Here is a 19,462-nt window from a genome sequence, read left to right on the forward strand (position 1 = left end):
AGTTGTGTTTGTGAGCACGTTGTCGCTCGGCTCCAAAGCGAAAAGCTGGTATGTGTTGCACCGGCGGCCTTTTTATGCTCACGCTGTGATCAGCGGCAGCTGGATGCAATCATCGCATGCCAATTTGCATTGGCTCGTTTAGTTTACACTCGAAGTGGATTGGTCTCTCTAAGCGAGATCCCAATTCGTCGGTCACCGACGTGACTCGGAGTGACCGACTGAAAGGGAACCAGGTTTATATATTCATCATCACTAAATCTTGAATTTCATACATTGTAACTAATTTAATCTTGCTTATTCCACAGTTAGCCATATTTTAACCACATTCATAATTTTTAACTGAATAAATTGAATTCATTTTACAATTAGCAAATTTATTCTAAGCAACAGAAGAAACTGTTTTACTGGTGGTTTTCGAAGCAATAGTGCATTTACAAAATGCTCTCTTCATTGCATCTTGTAGTTCTGTATTCCTCAAGCTGTAAATGATGGGATTCAGCAAAGGTGTCAGCACAGAATACAGTACAGCAATAACTATACGAACATCTGGGTCAAATCTAGCTACACGATATGAGATATACACAAAGGAGGCTGAAATATACGAGATAAACACCACTGTCAGGTGGGACACACAAGTGGCCGCATCTTTGAGCTGCTGTGCCATGCTCATTTTTCTCATAGCTTTACCAATACAGACATGTGAAATTAAGATGATAAGGAATGTTCTAAGAAATGCAATGAGGGCGTTTTTTAGGGACAAAACGCCATTCCCGGTGGTGTCAATACAGGCAAGGCTCACTACAGAGGAGTAATCGCAGAACATGTGCCTAACAATATTAGGCCCACAATAAGGCAGCTGAGTAGCCCAAATAGTTGTAGGCAGCACCATAAAGGCTCCAAAACCCCAAGAAGCAAATATCATCAGAATACAGAGCTGCGTGGTCATGATAGTCGTGTACCACAGAGGGTTACAGATTGCAATGTACCGGTCAAAAGCCATCACGGTCAAACAAAGCACGCCCTGTCGCTCCAGTTGAGAGAAAAAAGTACATCTGTAAAAAGCATCCTGTCTTAGAAATGGTTTTGATCTCAGTCAGGAACACTGACAACATTTTAGGAATGGTCACTGACGTGTACACAATATCAGAAAAGGACAAATTATGAAGGAAAAAATACAGAGGAGTGTTGAGCTTGGGGTCATTTCTAACAAGGTATATGATCATGCTGTTCCCACTCAGAACAAAAACATAGACAGTGTAGAAGATGGGAAGCACGTATCTGTCCTTCAGTCCTTCGAGGAAAAAATATTCCACAGGCCTGCTGGTGTTCATTGTGCTGATATGCAAGCTTGCAGATCCTGACCTGGTCAAGAAAATATATGTGAGAAACAACAGTAAAATCATAAAATGTTTTTTCCATAAGATTTATTCCACAATGTGCAACTTATGCAATAATGCTGCACATTGGTGGTGATTTACCATGGTCTGTATGCAGTTTTATGATACATCTTGGAAAATTACGTAGTCTTTAAAGTATATGCACTAACATAAAAAAAATAATAGGCATGAACAACAGTTTATGCAAATTAACAATGTTTTCTTCTGTTTTCAGCGAAGAAACATTTTGGGTTCCACAAAGAAACATTCAATGAACAGTTCATAAAAGAAACACTTTTTTTTTCTTAATGGGAAGAACCGTTTAATAATCTAAAGAACCTTCTTCCTGTATATATATATACATATATAAACATATATACATATATAAAACTATTATGTATTTTAAAGATTCTTTAGATGTTAAATGTTCTTAAATGTTCATAGAAGTGTCAATGCCAGTAAAGAGCCTTTATAATGAAGAGTTTACATTGCATATTATTATGTTATAAATAGCTAATAATAAGTAATATTAAGCTTTAGATGTTCCAGAAGTTCAGATTCTTCACTGCATTAAAAAAGTGAAAAAGTATTTAAATATTACAATTTTCTGACAGTTTTTAGGTATGTTGAGAAATGCAACTAACCTTGCAATAAAATATGAAGTGAAATGAAGTCAGTACTACACATAATTATCATTCATAACACAATTAAATTCTGCAGTTTAGTTGAGTCAGAAGCACCTGAGAGTCAGAAGGTCAGTGTTGTCAATCTGGTGTCTTCCTGTGGCAAACATTAAACAGAAGGGGCTTTAAATGCAGTCAGTTTCAAGAAGGAAAAATTTATGTTTTTTTAATTATTATTATTATTATTATTATTATTATTTTAATTAGCCACTTTCAATGCCTAGATGATGTTGTGCATTCTATATCCTTGGCATCTCTTATGGTGCATCATTAAGAGTAGCACCTAACAGTTAGATTAGTTTTGTTGGATTCATGACTATATATTCATATTATCTGTTATCTGTTAGAAAAATATTTTCATATTTTTGGATATATTTATTTATTTATGAATTGTTATAAACATAATGTTTTTTTTTTCAGAGTATATTTACATATAAATGAAGATTATCCTACATATAATCAAAGAATATTTTGTGTAATATATTCAATGGTGGGATTCAATTTCAGGCCTAATTTATATCTTGATCTAGTCCTTTTATTTTCTGTGTGTCTGGCAGATGTAAATGATAATGGCAAGTAGGACATTTACTATGACTCTAGCTCCATCTAGTGTTGAAGATGGAAAGTAACTTAACTGGAAACACTACATTGACAAGACTTTCAATTTATTCAATACACTAAATGAATGTATGCAGGTTGTTGTAAAGTACTTCACACGTGATTACAAACTGAGGACCATTCTGATTAAAAGCCATTTTAATTAGCATGATTAAACATCATGAGGTAATTAGCTGTAATTAATTACTTGTATCAGTTGAATAATAACATTTCAATCCATCCACTGCCATGTAAATAAAGTTAATTTGTTGGCACTGCTACCACAGCATTTGGAGAATGGCATACTGCTGAACCTGAAAGAAAGAGCTTTTGAACAATAGATGTGAGCGGTGATTTATACTTCACCCCAGGTTTGGCCTTTTGAGTGGCATATTGTAAATACACCTGTCAGTTTGACTGCCTGTTTGAGAAGGATCCTCTATCTGACCTTCCTCCAAACTATCCTGCCATGACACGCATGAGCACTCTTGATTACTGGAATCAAAGCTTCTCCTGCGTCAGCATGAAATGTGGCACCGCAAATCAAGTCAAAACTGCAAGGCCAGAAACCAGCTTCCTCTGCAAAGTGCAGTCTTGGTGACGAGGAAACTCTCAAGCTGAACTTTTAGTATTAGCATTTAAATTTGAATTTAAGCTTGAAAGCACAGCTAGCATACCTGCATAACTATTAGATTAATATTCTTCATGAGAAAACATCTTTCAGTTCCAGGAATGTCATTATATACATTACCTTTCAAAAGCTTTGGGTCAGTAGGATTTTGTAATGTTTTTCTCTCTCTCTCTCTCTCTCTCTCTCTCTCTCTAAGTCTCGTATGCTCACCAATGCTGCATTTATTTAATTAAAAATAAAGTAAAAATAGTAATATTGTGAAATATTATAACAATTTAAAATAACTTTTTTCTATTTCATCATTTACTCATCCTCCACTTGTTCCAAACCTGTATGAGTTTTGAAGAATGTTTGTAGCCAAATAGTTGATATCAATGGCTACCATCAACTGTCTGATTAACAACATCCTTCAAAATATTTTCTTTTGTGTTCAACAAAATAAAGAATCTCATACAGGTTTGGAGCAACATGAGGGCAAGTAAATGATGAAAGAATTTTCACTTTTGGGTGAACTATAGCCTACCTTTAATATAAATTATTAAGGCATAATTAGAAAGTTTCAGGAAGACTCTGTTATCTGAGAAGTTGTTCGATAAGCCTCAATTTGTGTGATGAATGTAGTTTTTATAGCTCTACCATCCCTCCTGAGGTCTCTATTAAAGTCAAGAGCTAATTAACCTTACCATTGCTGTGAAAGCACACAGAGCAAAAGGTTAAATGGTGGGGTGTAAGAAATAATGAATATTTAATATTATGATTTGATCATTTATGGTAAACTTGGCCCCTATCCTCCTTATTCCTGACGAGCCTACTGCGTTTTGAATCATGGCTGGCACCTCCGGTTTGGGGAACTTCCATTCAAAAAGACTGAAATGAGTCATTTCAAATCATAAGGTTGCCCTACAAATAAAGCTTATCCGTCTGTTTGACTGAATGAGCTGTCAATTTCCTTCATGTTTTATTTTCAGACATCATGAGAATAACGTAACGCTTTCTATTTTAACGTGACATGTTTTAACAAGAATATCTATGGCAAGAGCTCTCAGTCGTTGCATTCTCCTTATTTTCTTTTTCCCTTTGCATTCCGCTGTAATAGTATGAAAAGGGACAGCATGTACTGCACATTTGTGGTCTGTTCTCCCGACTTAATTTACAGTATATTCAATATATATATATATATATATATATATATATATACAGTATATATACAGTATATCCCATTAATAATTCACTGGAATGCATGAAGAATCTCTAATTTTTCTCCTCAAATCCTCATTTTTCCAGGTTTGTTTGTTTTCACAGGTAAATACAATTTATTATCTGTCAAAATCACTTTGAAATTGTATCACGCAATGCTGAAGTTAATGAACATTTTTGATTAAGGCAACGTATATAATACAGATATATATTACAGTGATATTTCACCCGTCCATTATTGAAGAAGTCCATGATGAAGAATATCCACATAAAAAAGCGATCCATGACTTTGGCAACTTTCCACCACTCCTCATTTCGTCTCTGTGTGGCCTTCTGTTCTTGATAAAAGTTAGTGATGTACTCAATATTTCTCTGGATGTTTTGCTGATGGAATAAACACTGACTTTCAACAAGTATCTCCCTCTTCTTTGCTGATTCTTTCCCAGTTGCTCCGCTCTCACTCACTGTCTCTGCTGTAGCTCCTGCAACCTCTCCATGGTCAATATCCACACAGGTACCATCTATCCAGCCAGAATGGCTCTCTTTTCCTTGCCATGGTGATAAGGTTGGACTGACATCTTCATTTAATTGATCTTTTATCTTCTGTGAACACCTTTCACCAGCTGAAACGCCTCGTACCCTAAGAGTGAAGTCCTCGCCCCCAGCCTTTGCTGTGGAAAGAATAGTGCTTTTGGGGTTATTCATAGTCTTGAGAGTAGGACTTGTTTATGCTTTTACACTTTTAAATGTCATTTTAATGTTCGATGGTTGAAGGGTGAGTAAAATAATGTAGCCAGTTGTAAAAACCCAGTAAAAAAAAAAAAAAAAACGATTATTGCATTCATAGAGCAAGCTTTTCACTGATTGTTTACAGCTTAATGGAAGTTACACCCATAATTTGCACAAAGCATAATGGGTCATAGGAAAAGGTTGGATATCAAATCCTTCATTTCTGATTTGGATTTATTAATATTCATTAACTAAATCAATTGCAATCCCTCCTTAAAAGGGATTTTAAAAGGACTGAAATGTTAATTGCATAAATCTCACCAACAAATTACTGAAGGTGATGAGCATTTAGTTCAGTCCTTTTTGTGGGAAGTATGAGATTATATTTTCCACATTTTTCACAGGTGGCGTCTTCTGTTGTCACTTTAATGAGAATTTTGATGGATTTACACTCTATGAAGGTTCATACAGTAGGCCTATAATATTTAAATATTATGTATATATTATAGATTACATTTAGATATCATATAATATATAATATGCTTATATACATTATATTTATATGTTTACACAAATCAGGTAGTAGTATATGATTCACATGCACTAACAAAAAAATTCAGATTAGTTAAGTTAGTTTTGCATCATATACAATGTGATTTTTGGTTATCGAGATCTGGGAGCAACATCACATTTTTCCGCTTGGGCGAGTGATTCTCGGATAGCTTTCTATGCACATGAAATCACAATAATGGCGAGTCATAGCAACAGAACACAGATGCCAAAGCTATGTAGATCCATGGAATCGTATATAAAGCCATGGAATGTTGTATAAAGCCGTAAACTGAGTGAACTATTTAAAGCTTGAAAACCCCATATATGGAGAAAACCTTGTTCAGGAGCTAGAAATACATGCATGACAAGCTATTCTCCCTTCAAGGATACATATATGGGAAAAGACATTTTGTCCAAAAATACAACGGAGCATATATGGAGTATTGTGAAACAGCTTCAGGCATATATATATATATCAGTGTAAAACAGACATTCTGGAGTTACCTTTGCAAACTGTAACTCGACTTTGTTGTGATCAACGTCTTACTGGTTTCAAAACCTCTCTAGCAATTTATTTTGAACAAGGAAAATTCTACAACATAATTGGCGACACCAGCAGGACTGGAGACAGGGCAAAAGAGTGAAAAGCTGCAGCGGGCTCTCTCTGGACGATTAGCACAAAAAGTGGCCACAAGGTAAGCTATTTGCTTATAAAATTAGTTTGTGTTGTTCTCCAGAAATTGCCCGTTGTGGTAAGATAAACTCAAAAAACTCTTCCAAAAATTTAAGAACCAAAAGAAGAAAAGGGGGTTTTGAATTCAGAATTAACTGTAGGCTGTCATGGTGCATGTAAATGGTTGTTGTTAACTGTTACTAAATATTGTAGAAACTTAAGTAAAGTTGCTTTGCAACGATTTGTATCGTGAAAAGCGCTATACAAATAAACTTGAATTGAATTAACTGCATCTGAAGATTGAAATAGTTGCAGTACAGTTTTGTAGTAGGATATGACAGCAAGGAACTAAAAACCTTGGAAGATGGTTATAGTTTAGTCGTTTTGGTAAAAACCTAGAAGATAGTTTTAGTTTAGTAGTTTTGGTAAAAACCTGGAAGATGGTTTTAGATTAGTAGTTTTGGTAAAAACCTAGAAGATAGTTTTAGTTTAGTAGTTTTGGTAAAAACCTGGAAGATGGTTTTAGATTAGTAGTTTTGGTAAAAACCTAGAAGATAGTTTTAGATTAGTCGTTTTGGTAAAAACCTAGAAGATAGTTTTAGTTTAGTAGTTTTGGTAAAAACCTGGAAGATGGTTTTAGATTAGTAGTTTTGGTAAAAACCTAGAAGATAGTTTTAGATTAGTCGTTTTGGTAAAAACCTAGAAGATAGTTTTAGTTTAGTAGTTTTGGTAAAAACCTGGAAGATGGTTTTAGATTAGTAGTTTTAGTAAAAACCTGGAAGATGGTTTTAGATTAGTAGCCTAGTTTTAGTAAAAACCTGGAAGATGGTTTAGTTTTATTTTATAATCGTTGTGTTTGTGTTTAGAGAAAAAAGTAATCAGAGACTGAAGCAGAAGATTGACAGGTGTTGATATTTCACACCAGAGAGCGAGACTAGAGAAAGATATATGTTGTTTGTGTGCGCGCACTTGTGTGAGTGATCTGGTAGCGGAGACACCGTGAGATCGTAAACTCTTTCTGTCTGGCGTACTGAAGTGGTGTCGTCTGACTCTTTGCTTAGACATATCTTAATAAGAACACATTGCTGGTATAGCTACTTGAGAGAAAGTTAATGATATATTTATTGATAGACTATTAGATTTGAGAAAAAATAGGAATAATATATGTTATTTATTAATTTGATATTTAAAATATATATAAGTAATATAGTAATATATAATTTAGAAAAAAAACAATATATTAATAAAAATTAGTAATAAAATATAATCATTAAGATTAAATTATATTAGAGTAAAAGAAAAAAAAGTATCTCTTTTAAAAATTTATATTGATTAATCATAAATCTAAAAGTCCAAATAAAGAAAGAATAAAAATCAAGACCAATTATGTCGACTACTCCAGTAGAAATATTAAGGTTAAAATATCCATTGTGTAAAGAATTGATAGAAGAAATTTCAAACAAATGGCAAAAGAGAACTAAGGAATTGATAACTAAATGGCCAAAGGAAGGAACATTTGATGTATCATTGTGTGAGGAAATGGAAACCTTGATAAAAAAAAAATCATAAGATAAAAGGACTAAGTACGAAAAGAAAAAAAGAGAAATAAAAAGAGAAAGAGAAAAAGAAAAAGAAGTACTGGCACTGTTTAAAAAAGATATGCTAAAAAATAGCAAACCGGCAAGGAAAATATTGAAAGAAGCAGATAAAGAAACAAAGAAAAAAGAAGAAATGTTAGTTAAAATACCACCACCGCCTTACAGATCCACTGAAGGTCAGTTACCCATGCTAAAAAGGACTGTAGAAGTAATAAGAGAAATGCAAATGGAGGGCAAATTACTGAAGGTGATGAGCATTTAGTTCAGTCCTTTTTGTGGGAAGTATGAGATTATATTGTCCACATTTTTCACAGGTGGTGTCTTCTGTTGTCACTTTAATAAGAATTTTGATGGATTTACACTCTATGAAGGTTCTTTTTTGCAGATTTATTACAGATTCATAAAAAACACAACATTTGATTCATTCAAATATCTCAGTAATCACCCTCTGCCTGACACAAAGACACTGGCTAAGCATAACTAAACCATTAAATACTGTAAGCAATTAATAATATTGTGCATAGAGTAGTGCATACAGTAGGCCTATAATATTTAAATATTATTTATATATTATAGATTACATTTAGATATTATATAATATATAATATGCTTATATACATTATATTTATATATTTACACAAATCAGGTAGTAGTATATGATTCACATGCACTAACAGACAAAACCATATAGGATAGGCCAATATCTGAAACAGTCAGTGTTGTTGTGTATTTGGCTCCATTTGTCATACTGATCTGAATTCAACAGCTTTCCATTAATCTTTTCCCCATATACTACTCTCTACTGTCTTTTTTCATATTGCAAACATCATGTTTAATACTGCAATATTCCTGTTTTAAACTATTGACAGCAGTAAAGACATTAGTAAGGACATTTAACAAAATCTGAGTGCATCCATGTCATAAAAATCCTGGTTGGCTGTTTGCTTGGCTTAGGTCTATTTTTCCTACAGTCAGTAGGCTAAACACAATGTGGTACATTAGTTTGATGCTATTGATACTTTGAAAAATCATTTACCTAACATTAATGTAAATACATACATTCAAACATACAGAAAAGTTTTATTTTTGTGACCTTGTGACCTGACTGATCAGTCCAGGGGCCTCATGAACAAATGTCCTGCATCAAAAATCACAGGCCTTAAAGAGTCTTCAAATGCAAATAAATAAATACTGTAGAGAGCTAGTCTGTAAAGACTTTAAACTTCTACCATTATGCTTTAGAATTTTTCCAGTTTGGCATACAATGTGTCTGATGCCCTAACTAAACTTCAATTTATTCTAGATTTAGGATAAAAAGAAAAAGAAAAAAACATTCCTAGTGGCCTTATAAAGCTAAAATAAGCTAACATACAGTATTAAGCTAAAATCATTATTTATATACATTAATTATTAGTAGTAATTGGATTGACCTTACAATACATCTCACTTGCAGAGTAGCAAAAATATTGTGTATTATAGACTCTGCACTCAGCTGATCATGCAGGCCTATATAAAAGCTTAATATTGCATTCAGCTGGGTTTGAGAATGACAGAGATGTATTAATGTTAATTGCAAATTACTGTCCCACACTCCCTCATTTAGAATAATCTGGATTCATGAACAATACAATGATAAAAGAATGGATGAGACACAGTATGTATGTCTGGCCTGTGTCATCACCATCAGTGTCAATGACGTATTATGCCTATTTATTTCCATTTTTGCTTATGTAAATCATTAGTATGAGAACTGCACAGACGTTTATGCACAAGGGCCCTGGTGTCTTTCATATCAAACATTCAGACAGCTTTCCCTATAATAAGCAAACTCATGAAGAAGACCATGATGAAGAATATCCACATAAAAAAGCGATCCATGACTTTGGCAACTTTCCGCCACTCCCCATTTCGTCTCTGTGTGGCCTTCTGTTCTTGATAAAAGTTAGTGATGTACTCAATATTTCTCCGGATGTTTTGCTGATGGAATAAACACTGACTTTCAACAAGTATCTCCCTCTTCTTTGCTGATTCTTTCCCAGTTGCTCCGCTCTCACTCACTGTCTCTGCTGTAGCTCCTGCAACCTCTCCATGGTCAATATCCACACAGGTACCATCTATCCAGCCAGAATGGCTCTCTTTTCCTTGCCATGGTGATAAGGTTGGACTGACATCTTCATTTAATTGATCTTTTATCTTCTGTGAACACCCTTCACCAGCTGAAACGCCTCGTACCCTAAGAGTGAAGTCCTCGCCCTCAGCCTGGCCATTTAAAGTGTAGTTGCTTCCCTTCTGCGCAGGTTTGTCTGTGTGCACAGACAGGCAGCTCTCTCCCATGTCATAGACAAAGCAAATTCGAGCCAGGTACTGCAGGATAAAGCGACGTGCCCATGCAGGAACAGGTTGAGCCTCTGGTCCACAGTGGTGGATGTTCATAATGAAGATGGTCAGGGCTGTAGAAGCTGTAATCATGGTCATTGTAGCGATGTAATATTTCCCTGTGGAAACATTGGGATTGATGAACACAGACAGCAGAATTCATTCCAAAGCTATCAGCAATAAATAGATATTTAAAACTGCATGTAACTTGAGAATCATTGATTATTTGACCTCAAGATCAAAGTTTCTGTAAAGTATTCCAGTGTTAAACACTGGCTGGGCTACAACTTCAATAGTGAGTTTGCTAATAAACAGCACAGTTGCAGGCGGCCCCGGTTTCATTAGGAAGGCTCATTAAAACTCATGGCAGGTGCATTGTTTATTCCTTTTTCTACTAAAGCTCCAGCAGCTTATTTGCATCTCATACAATTTAATAATTATTTATTTCAGGCCTTGTGGGTGGGGGTGTTTTTTTTTTTTTGTGAACCACTTAATTGCACACCAAAGGAATCCAAGGGGGTGTTGTGCTGAATAAAGATTAAACATTTATACAACATGTGCCCAATTTTATGGGTAGGAAATAAAAGTACCAGAACTGATTTAGTCAGCCAAATCATAAGATGTGATAGAAAAATATGGTTATAATTGTCAATTATATGATGTTAATTGAGATCAAATTGGCTTCAGTTTATGTTCCTGCAGCACAATTGGTAGAGCATGGTGCTAGCAACACCAAGGTAATGGGTTCCATTGATCCACATAGCTTTGGCATTTGTGTTCTGTTGCTATGACTCGTCATTATTGTTGACCGTTCGCATTGGTTTGTTGGCCTGTGGGTGATTTCATGTGCATAGAAAGCTATCCGAGAATCACTCGCCCAAGCGGAAAAATGTTATGTTGCTCCCAGATCTCGACAACCAAAAATCACATTGTATATGATGCAAAACTTACTTACTTTTTTTGTGTTTTTTTTAAGACTCTCAGACTTTTTGACATGGACAAAGTATGTTAAAGGTACACATTATTTGGCAATGAGCTTGAGCAAATTAATTAAAAGGAAACTTTTGGAGGATTTTTATTGTTCCAAATCTTGCGTGTGATGTGTGTGTATGTGTTTGTAAGCGTGTGGAAAGACACTGGCACCTAATGGCTATTCCTGATAACAACTCTACTTAAATTGACACCTGCCATTGTGTTTCTTATTTAAATAAATCATGGTCAAAACCATGGTCTTATTGTACTAATTCGTTCCATCGTTTTAGTAATAATACATTGTGGGAGTAATGAAAAGAGTGAACAAATTCTTAATTCATGGCCAAAATATCTAATTCCCCAGAGGCATGTCATCTTCAGGTCTCCATATTTTAATAACAAACCTTGTTAAATTTTATTAGATTGTGCTTACTTCAACTTAATTCAAGAAATAAACAATTATGTTACTATCCACAGCTGTCATTCTTAATGATCATAAATAGAATAAAATATAAGTATATAATTGTATGTAGAATAAAAGCTACTGATCTCACCAATGAGTGGCACATTCTCTGAAGGAGGCATGCTCTCAGCAACCAGAAGCTGGAAGACGGTAAGGGCTAGTAACACTGTGACCCCTAAAGATACTTTCTCTCCAGAGTCGGCTGGAAGGTAGAAGCCTAGCGGAGCCAAGAAGGAGATCATCATACAGGGAATGAGCAGATTAAAGATGTAAAAGGAAGCTCTTCTCTTCAGGTGAAGTGTGTAAGTGATATCTGGATAGGGGTCCGAACAGCATCCATAGAGAATAACGTTCTTCTTTGCAGGCATTCCCTGAACCTCCCACTCTACGTTCTCCACAAAGTCAGCCAGATCAGCACTGTCCAGGGCATTATGAAGATCCATTTGGTTGCCATTGTGGGTCCAAGAGCCAAAGGTGAGGCGGCACTGCTGTGCATCAAAAGGGAAGTAAGACACATCTACTTTGCAGGAGCTCTTGGTTATTGCCGGCTTGTCCCACATAATCTGGCCATCATGGCGGATCACCACATTGGTCTCCATAGAGCTGGAGAAATGGTCATCTGCACTGGAGGACAGAAGGTAAAAATCAATAAAATCACTGACATAGTCACCAATATTCTGCATTTCATAACCTGGTTTACCAAACGTTAAAGCATTAATAATCTTTGATAATCATATTCTTAATCAGCATTATTTAATCTCTAGATTAACCATTTTATAATATTATTATTAATAATAATAATTTTCTGCTTTTTGGTTTTCCAGTTAAAATATGTAAAACTCATTAAAACAAAATTAATTTAGGTAATACAAGAAATATTGGCTTTAGACTCATTTTGAGAGTTCTTTTCATTTGTCATTTTCTAATGTTAGTAAATTTTGTTAGATGTATGATAAAAACAAACAAAAAAATTGTTACTAGTTGGATAAAAATATTTTCATTCAAGATTTTTGATTTTTGCAAACACATATTGAAGTTATACTGATCTTATTTAGGGATATTTAAATATTTTTACAAGAAAACAAACAAGATTGATTTAAAATATTACTTTTTGCAGTGCAGACAAACACAGTAAATACACAAAATAAAATATAAAATACACAATTATGTAAGACAAACAGGTCAATATAACCACTATACATATACAGTGATTAGAGAACAACCTAAAATTTCCTAAATTTCAATATCACTGCTTAGTCCTATTTGAAGTTATCCTTACAGGAGTAGAAGGGCAGTTTTTTAAGCATATTTCATAAATTAATTGGATTCTGAAGCACAGCAAAAAAAAAAACACTCAAATTAAATATTTGAAAAAGAACTCTGATCAAAATTAGAGAACACTTACAGACACAGTGGGTAGAGAAAAGAATCACCCCCCTTTAAAATAATCAAATTTTGTTGTTTGGCAGCCTGAAATGAAGACAGACACAGATTTTGTTTTATCCAGCAGTATTTACTCAGTGCAACTTATAACATCCAAGTGAAAGATATAACACCAACATGTCAGAAAAAAATGCCCCCCTTGTGTCAGTATTTTGTTGAACCCCTTTTGCTTTAATTACAGCTTTTAGTCTGTTGGTATGTCTCTACTAGCTTTGTACATCTAGACTTTGCAATATTTGCCCACTCTTCTTTGCAGAACTGCTCAAGTTCAGTTAAATTTGATGGTGACCATTTGTGGACTGCAGTCTTCAAGTCATTCCACAGATTTTCAATGGGGTTTAAGTCTGGGCTCTGACTAGGCCATGCAAGGACATTCACCCTCATGTTGGAAGGTAAATCTTCTTCCCATTGACATCTTTCTGGCAGAGAGCAGAGGACAAGGATTTGACGGTATTTTGCCCCATCCATTTTTCCTTCTATCCTGACAAGTGCTCCAGTCCCTGCTGTAGAGAAACACCCCATAACAGGATATTACCACCTCCATGCTTTAGGAATGGTGTTATTTGGATGGTAGGCTGTATTGGATTTCAAAGTCATTCAAAGTGAGGGCCTCTACAATTTCTAAAAAAATTTGACAGCTGAAACCCTATAAAAATTTTAATTGTAATCTTCTTTCGTACTACAGTAGTTACTGTTCTCTAATTTTGATCACTGTGTTTTCCTCAAAATAAAGGTTTTTGTTGAAATGCTTTGGCTATTTCGTCAAACATGTTAGTATAACAGAGGTATATAGTAATTTAATCAATGAAGATTAACAATATTTCAGAAAAAAAAATCAAGTATTTATAAATTGTTCTCTAATTTTGATCTCCACTGTAAAACAATAAAGGAATAGTTCACCCAAAAATGAAAATTTCCTAAAACTTTAACCCTCAGGCCATCCAAGGTGTAGATGAGTTTGTTTCTTCATCGGAACAGATTTGGAGAAATTTAGCACAAGTAATCCACATGACTCCAGTCTATCAAATAAAGTCTTCTGAAATTAAAAACTGTGGGTTTTACTGGAGAATAGATGCCTCAAACAAATGGATAGAGGCCTCAAACATCTCAGTGATGGATTTGTTTCTTACAAACACTCAGCTTTTCGCTTCACAAGATGTTAATTGATTTGGAGTTGTTTGGATTACTTGTGGATTATTGTGATGTTTTTATCCGCTGCTCATTCTCTCAGCACCTATTCACTGCAGAGTATTCACTGGTGAGCAAGTGATGTAATGCTAAATTTCTGCAAATCGTTTCTGATTATGAAAAAAAAAAAAAAAAACTCATCTACATCTTGGATGACCTGAGGGTGACTAAATAATCAAGAAATTTTCATTTTGGGGTGACAATTCGTGGTTAATTTATCATATTTTGCCCCCTCCAATCCTGAATATGTATTTACATTGAAAGCAACCACGTCACAGAGTGATCACGAGGTAATCATGTGAATCAGATTAATTTGTTATTATTTGCTTTGTAACACACAAAACTGCCCAAAAGCATTGAAGGGTCAGAATCTAAACTTGCTGTATAAATTAATTACTATTTGTAGCTATGATGAGCTTTCTGGACATGAAAAATAATGAGTGGAGAGCTCAGGCTCATATGTACTGCTCATATATACACTGTATAGATAGACAGATAGATAGATGATAGATTAAATTAACTGATAACATTGCAATCAAGATTTTATGAGAAGAAGAAAAAGCAAATTGACTGGACCCTCCCATGAACAAGCAGTTCATGAGAATGTACAGCCTGTGTCCTTGGCAACAACAAACTGATGGACAGGACATGACATTCAGTTGGTGGCTGAATCGATGACACCCAATACCAATCCGACCTACTTGTTATATAGGACAATATCGGGTCTCCATACATAACTACTAGGTATACGGATGGTATCAATCCCATCGTAGTCTGTCTTATTCCAGGTGAGGTAGGCATCAAACCACACCTGACGAATCCACAGGTATGTTGTGAGGATCTGGTTTCTTTCATCCTAGGAAAAAAGGTTGGAGCTTTATATAGGTTTAATATGGGTTTAGAGCCCATATTAATAAATATATTCCAGTTAAAAATCAGTTGAAATGTTAATTGATGTGACACAAATTTTGTCAGGAATTGATTGAAAAATACATTGAAATGTAATTCATACAGATAATAGTTGAATGATGAACATGCTTGAATTACAAAGAATTTATATATTTTTTGTGAGGCATGTTAAAAATAAATATAATATAATAATATGTGGTATAACTGTCTAGAGATTGTATAAAGACAAAAAAGTCTTATTAAAAGTCTGGTTGTCTTGAGTTCATTCAATTTAGCATAATATTTTTTTTTTTTTTTTTTTTTTTTTTTTTTTTTTTTTTTTTTTTTTTTTTTTTTTTTTTTTTTTTTTTTTTTTTTTTTTTTTTTTTTTTTTTTTTTTTTTTTTTTTTTTTTTTTTTTTTTTTTTTTTTTTTTTTTAATAAACAGTTTGTGTTAAGATGGCAACATGTCACAGTAAAAATGATGTCAGTAAGTTTCTGGAGCATATAAGATAATCTGACCTTTTAATCAATGTTATGTCAAGTTTGCAATGATGGACTATACAGTATGTCTAAGTTTAATATATGTCGCACTAAATCTCTAAATTTAGTTCAGGTTCATGATTCAGAAATTGAAGACATTTGTTAAATATTTAAAAAATAGTTTTAAAAAAATAGCAATTACGATGTGTATTCAAGATGTAAGGAAAGGTGTATACATGGTGCTTCCATGTGTATTCAAGGGGTAAGGAAAATATTGACTTAATGATTGTACGAGCTGGCATTTTACAATCATTAAATCAAAATATTTGTTAAAAATTGCAACAAATTTTTTTTTTTAAATATATGGATCCAACATACTTACAAAAATTACATTTCTTAGCATGTGTGTTTTAAGATATTTAAGGCTAGCCACTACAGGCAAAACCATAGTTCCCTATCGATACTTCACTCGTACTGTGTCTGCTAAGACGCTATGGGTAAAACTCCTTTTTCTCCGATGACTGTAGCCTTTTTTAGTAACGCAGTGTAACTGCACGGCCATTGGTTCATGCAGTGAATTAAAAACGGACCAATGGCTCGGCAGAGGAGCTGCACGAGCCTATGGCGACAAAGCCCGCCAGAGCCCGCCAGAATGGGTGGGGCCATCTGGCAATATAAGCGGGCATGTCGCCATAGGATCCTCAGGTTACTTTCGACTGAAGCGACGACTGAGTCATGCAGCTACATAGCACGGCCAGTTACACAGTACTCGTTCCCGTATCTCAGGGAACCTAGGTTACGTTAGTAACCGAGTACGTTCCCTATCGATACTTCGCTCGTACTGCATCTGCTAAGACGCTATGGGGAACCAGTACAATCCCGCCGTGCTATGCTAGAGGAACGACTCATATTTGAACCTGCCTTAAGCACCACAATGGGCCCAGAGGGGCCAAGTAATTTGCAGGGAAGCCCCACAGGAGGCAATAGGGCTAAACTCACAGAGGTCAGCTTAGCTATGAGTAATTGTTCCAAGAAAAACTCCTACAGCTTCAGCACTCAGTGAGGGCCAAGAGCGTAAGAAGGAAGGCAAAGCCTAAGCACTGGTTGCCCTAAGACAAGAATGAGCCCATTATGCAGAAAGGACCCGGGCCTGTAAGGCCTGGACGTCCAGATTATAGAACCTGGCAAATGTGGACGGCGAGGCCCAGCCGGCCACTGCACAGATCTCTGCAATGGACACACCGCTAGACCACGCCCAAGACGAGGCCATACCTCTAGTCGAATGGGCTCTTACTCCCATGGGGCAGTTTAGGCCCAAAGAGGAGTATGTTAGCGCAATAGCGTCAACTATCCACCTGGAGAGTCTCTGCTTAGTGACCGGAAGCCCTTTGGCGCGGCCACCAAAGCAAATAAAGAGTTGTTCCGACTGCCTGATCAGGGCGGAACGCTCAATATAAATCCTCAATGCCCTGACGGGGCAGAGTAAATTCAACTTCTGGTCATCCTCCGAAGGAGGAAGTGCCGATAGAGTTATAACCCGTGCTCTGAACAGAGTGGAGAGCACCTTAGGTATGTACCCGTGCCTTGGTTTCAAGACGACCTTAGAGTCGTTGGGCCCGAATTTAAGGCAGGAGGGGCTCACAGAGAGCGCCTGCAGATCTCCCATCCGCTTTACCGATGCTAACGCCAGTTGCAGAACAGTTTTTAGCGTCAGGGAACGAAGGTCAATGGATTGTAGCAGCTCAAAGGGAGGGCACTTTAGAGCCCTCAGCACCGTGGACAGATTCCTTGTAGGGACAGTGGCGGGGCAAGGAGGGTTAAGCCTCCTAGACCTTTTCAAAAAGCGAACAACCAGGTTGTTCCTGCCCACCGATTGGCCGGCGTGATAGGCTTCTCTGGCTGCTACATAGACCTTGAGCGTGGAAGGGGAACGGCCCTTGTCCAACAGATCTTGCAGGAAGGACAATATCAAAGACATGTCACAGAAAGCTGGATCTTCGCCGCGGGTCGTGCACCAGGCGGAGAAGACCGACCATTTAATGGCATAGATGTGTCTCGTTGACGTTTCTCTAGCCTGAGAGATTGTTTTTAAAAAAGGCTTCAGTCATCGGAGAAAAAGGACTTTTCCCCATAGCGTCTTTGCAGATGCAGTACTCGTTCCCATATCTCAGGGAACCGAGGTTACGTCAGTAACCGAGTACGTTTTTTGGTAACAATTTTTTTAAGGACCAATTCTCACTATTAACTAGTTGCTTATTAGTATGCATATTATCAGCATATTGACTGTTTATTAGTACTTATAAAGCACATATTAATACCTTATTCTGTATGAGCATATTTTACATCCCTTAATCCAGCTGCATACCTAAACTTAACAACCTTACTAAGAATTAATAAGCAGCAGATTAAAAGTTTATTGAGGGAAAACTTTTAATTAATAGTGAATATGTGTTTGTTTATTTTTTATTTTTTTTATTTTTTTCATGCACTGGTCATTTTTGAGATTTTGGATTAATATGCTTCCGGCCTCTTTCAGACTAGTGGAAATAAAATTTAAGTACATAAATAATTTTCATATTTAAACAACATTTTAGAAAATGTGTAAAACAAAACAACTGTTAAAGCACTGTAATTAATCAGCTGGGGAATATATGGTGATATGGTTACAAATTTTTCATCTGTAGAGTCTTGCCAAAGCACAACTCAAAAGGGCAAAGTTAGGGCAAAGCAACAAAATGAGCCCAAAAATCATCAGAGAAATCGAGACTGAGAAAGAATGTGTGATTGACTGCAAGTCATTACCATGTCGATGATCTGGGAGAGAGTGATCTGTAAGGTGACATTAATGATGTTGTCCGTGTCCTCCACAGGCCTCAATGCATTGGTGTAATTCACAAATAAATCATTCAGCAGCTTGAATGCATATCTCCCCTGGGCACACAAACAGACTGTCGAAAAGGAAGAGAAAAATGAGAGAGTGGATTTACATTTGGCTGATTTGTTTTATTTACATTGATTAATCCATTGAGACACAAAGTCAGCTGGTGGTTCCTTGAGTAAAACTGCTATTCTCATGTCCTTAATAAGATTGGTGGCTTGTGATGGAATAGATTAGTGTGTCCAGAGCTGATGAAAAATGAGCACTTGAGGCATTTGTTCATTTTTCTATGGCAATAAGCCCATCAGACCTTCAGCACTCTATGGAGTCAGTAATGGTTCCCCTCTGGAAAATAATAATTCTGAACAATTACAGTCAAACAATTTTACTTGCTTAATTATCTTTGTTTGATGTAGAAGAAAGTGAAATTATTCCCTGTTCTGATTTCTCAAATCCCCAGATTATTTATGACAATTGGATTTGACTAGGACAAATAAACAAGAATAATATAATTCAGCAAAGCATTAGACAAAACAATTTGCTACACACATTTTCCTTCTTTATAAATGGGGAGAAACAATTATATTTTCAATAAAAATATTCAGGATATAAAAGTGTGCAAAAAATTAAATATTACTTTCTCCAGTAAAAAAGTAGTCTTGTATGAATTAGGAGAGAAACATGCAACAGATCAAGCACTGTTTACAAGTGAAAACAGTTCTAAACAAATGTCAGT

At 35.6% G+C, this 19,462-nt stretch overlaps 2 protein-coding genes across 2 annotated transcripts in view; both read right to left on the reverse strand.

Annotated features, from left to right (window-relative positions):
- Window positions 1-379: 379 nt before the first annotated feature.
- On the reverse strand, window positions 380-2,063 carry LOC107728947 (olfactory receptor 6N1-like). Its single transcript, XM_016539285.1, is given in 3 exon segments — window positions 380-1,009; window positions 1,011-1,380; window positions 2,029-2,063. Coding segments are annotated over 3 exon segments (1,035 nt in total).
- Window positions 2,064-9,836: 7,773 nt separating this feature from the next.
- LOC107728943 (neuronal acetylcholine receptor subunit alpha-9) overlaps window positions 9,837-19,462 on the reverse strand; it is an 11,806-nt gene continuing 2,180 nt past the window's right edge. Inside the window, exons 2-5 of the mRNA XM_016539284.1 lie at window positions 18,651-18,779; window positions 15,180-15,334; window positions 11,939-12,471; window positions 9,837-10,531 (exon numbers count right to left, since the gene is read on the reverse strand). Of these exons, the coding sequence (XP_016394770.1) occupies window positions 9,837-10,531; window positions 11,939-12,471; window positions 15,180-15,334; window positions 18,651-18,779 (1,512 nt within the window). The remainder of the gene's footprint in view (window positions 10,532-11,938; window positions 12,472-15,179; window positions 15,335-18,650; window positions 18,780-19,462) is intronic.

This window comes from Sinocyclocheilus rhinocerous, unplaced genomic scaffold (assembly GCF_001515625.1).
Source record: "Sinocyclocheilus rhinocerous isolate Xijiao unplaced genomic scaffold, SAMN03320098_v1.1 scaffold908, whole genome shotgun sequence".
Lineage (NCBI taxonomy): Eukaryota > Metazoa > Chordata > Actinopteri > Cypriniformes > Cyprinidae > Sinocyclocheilus > Sinocyclocheilus rhinocerous.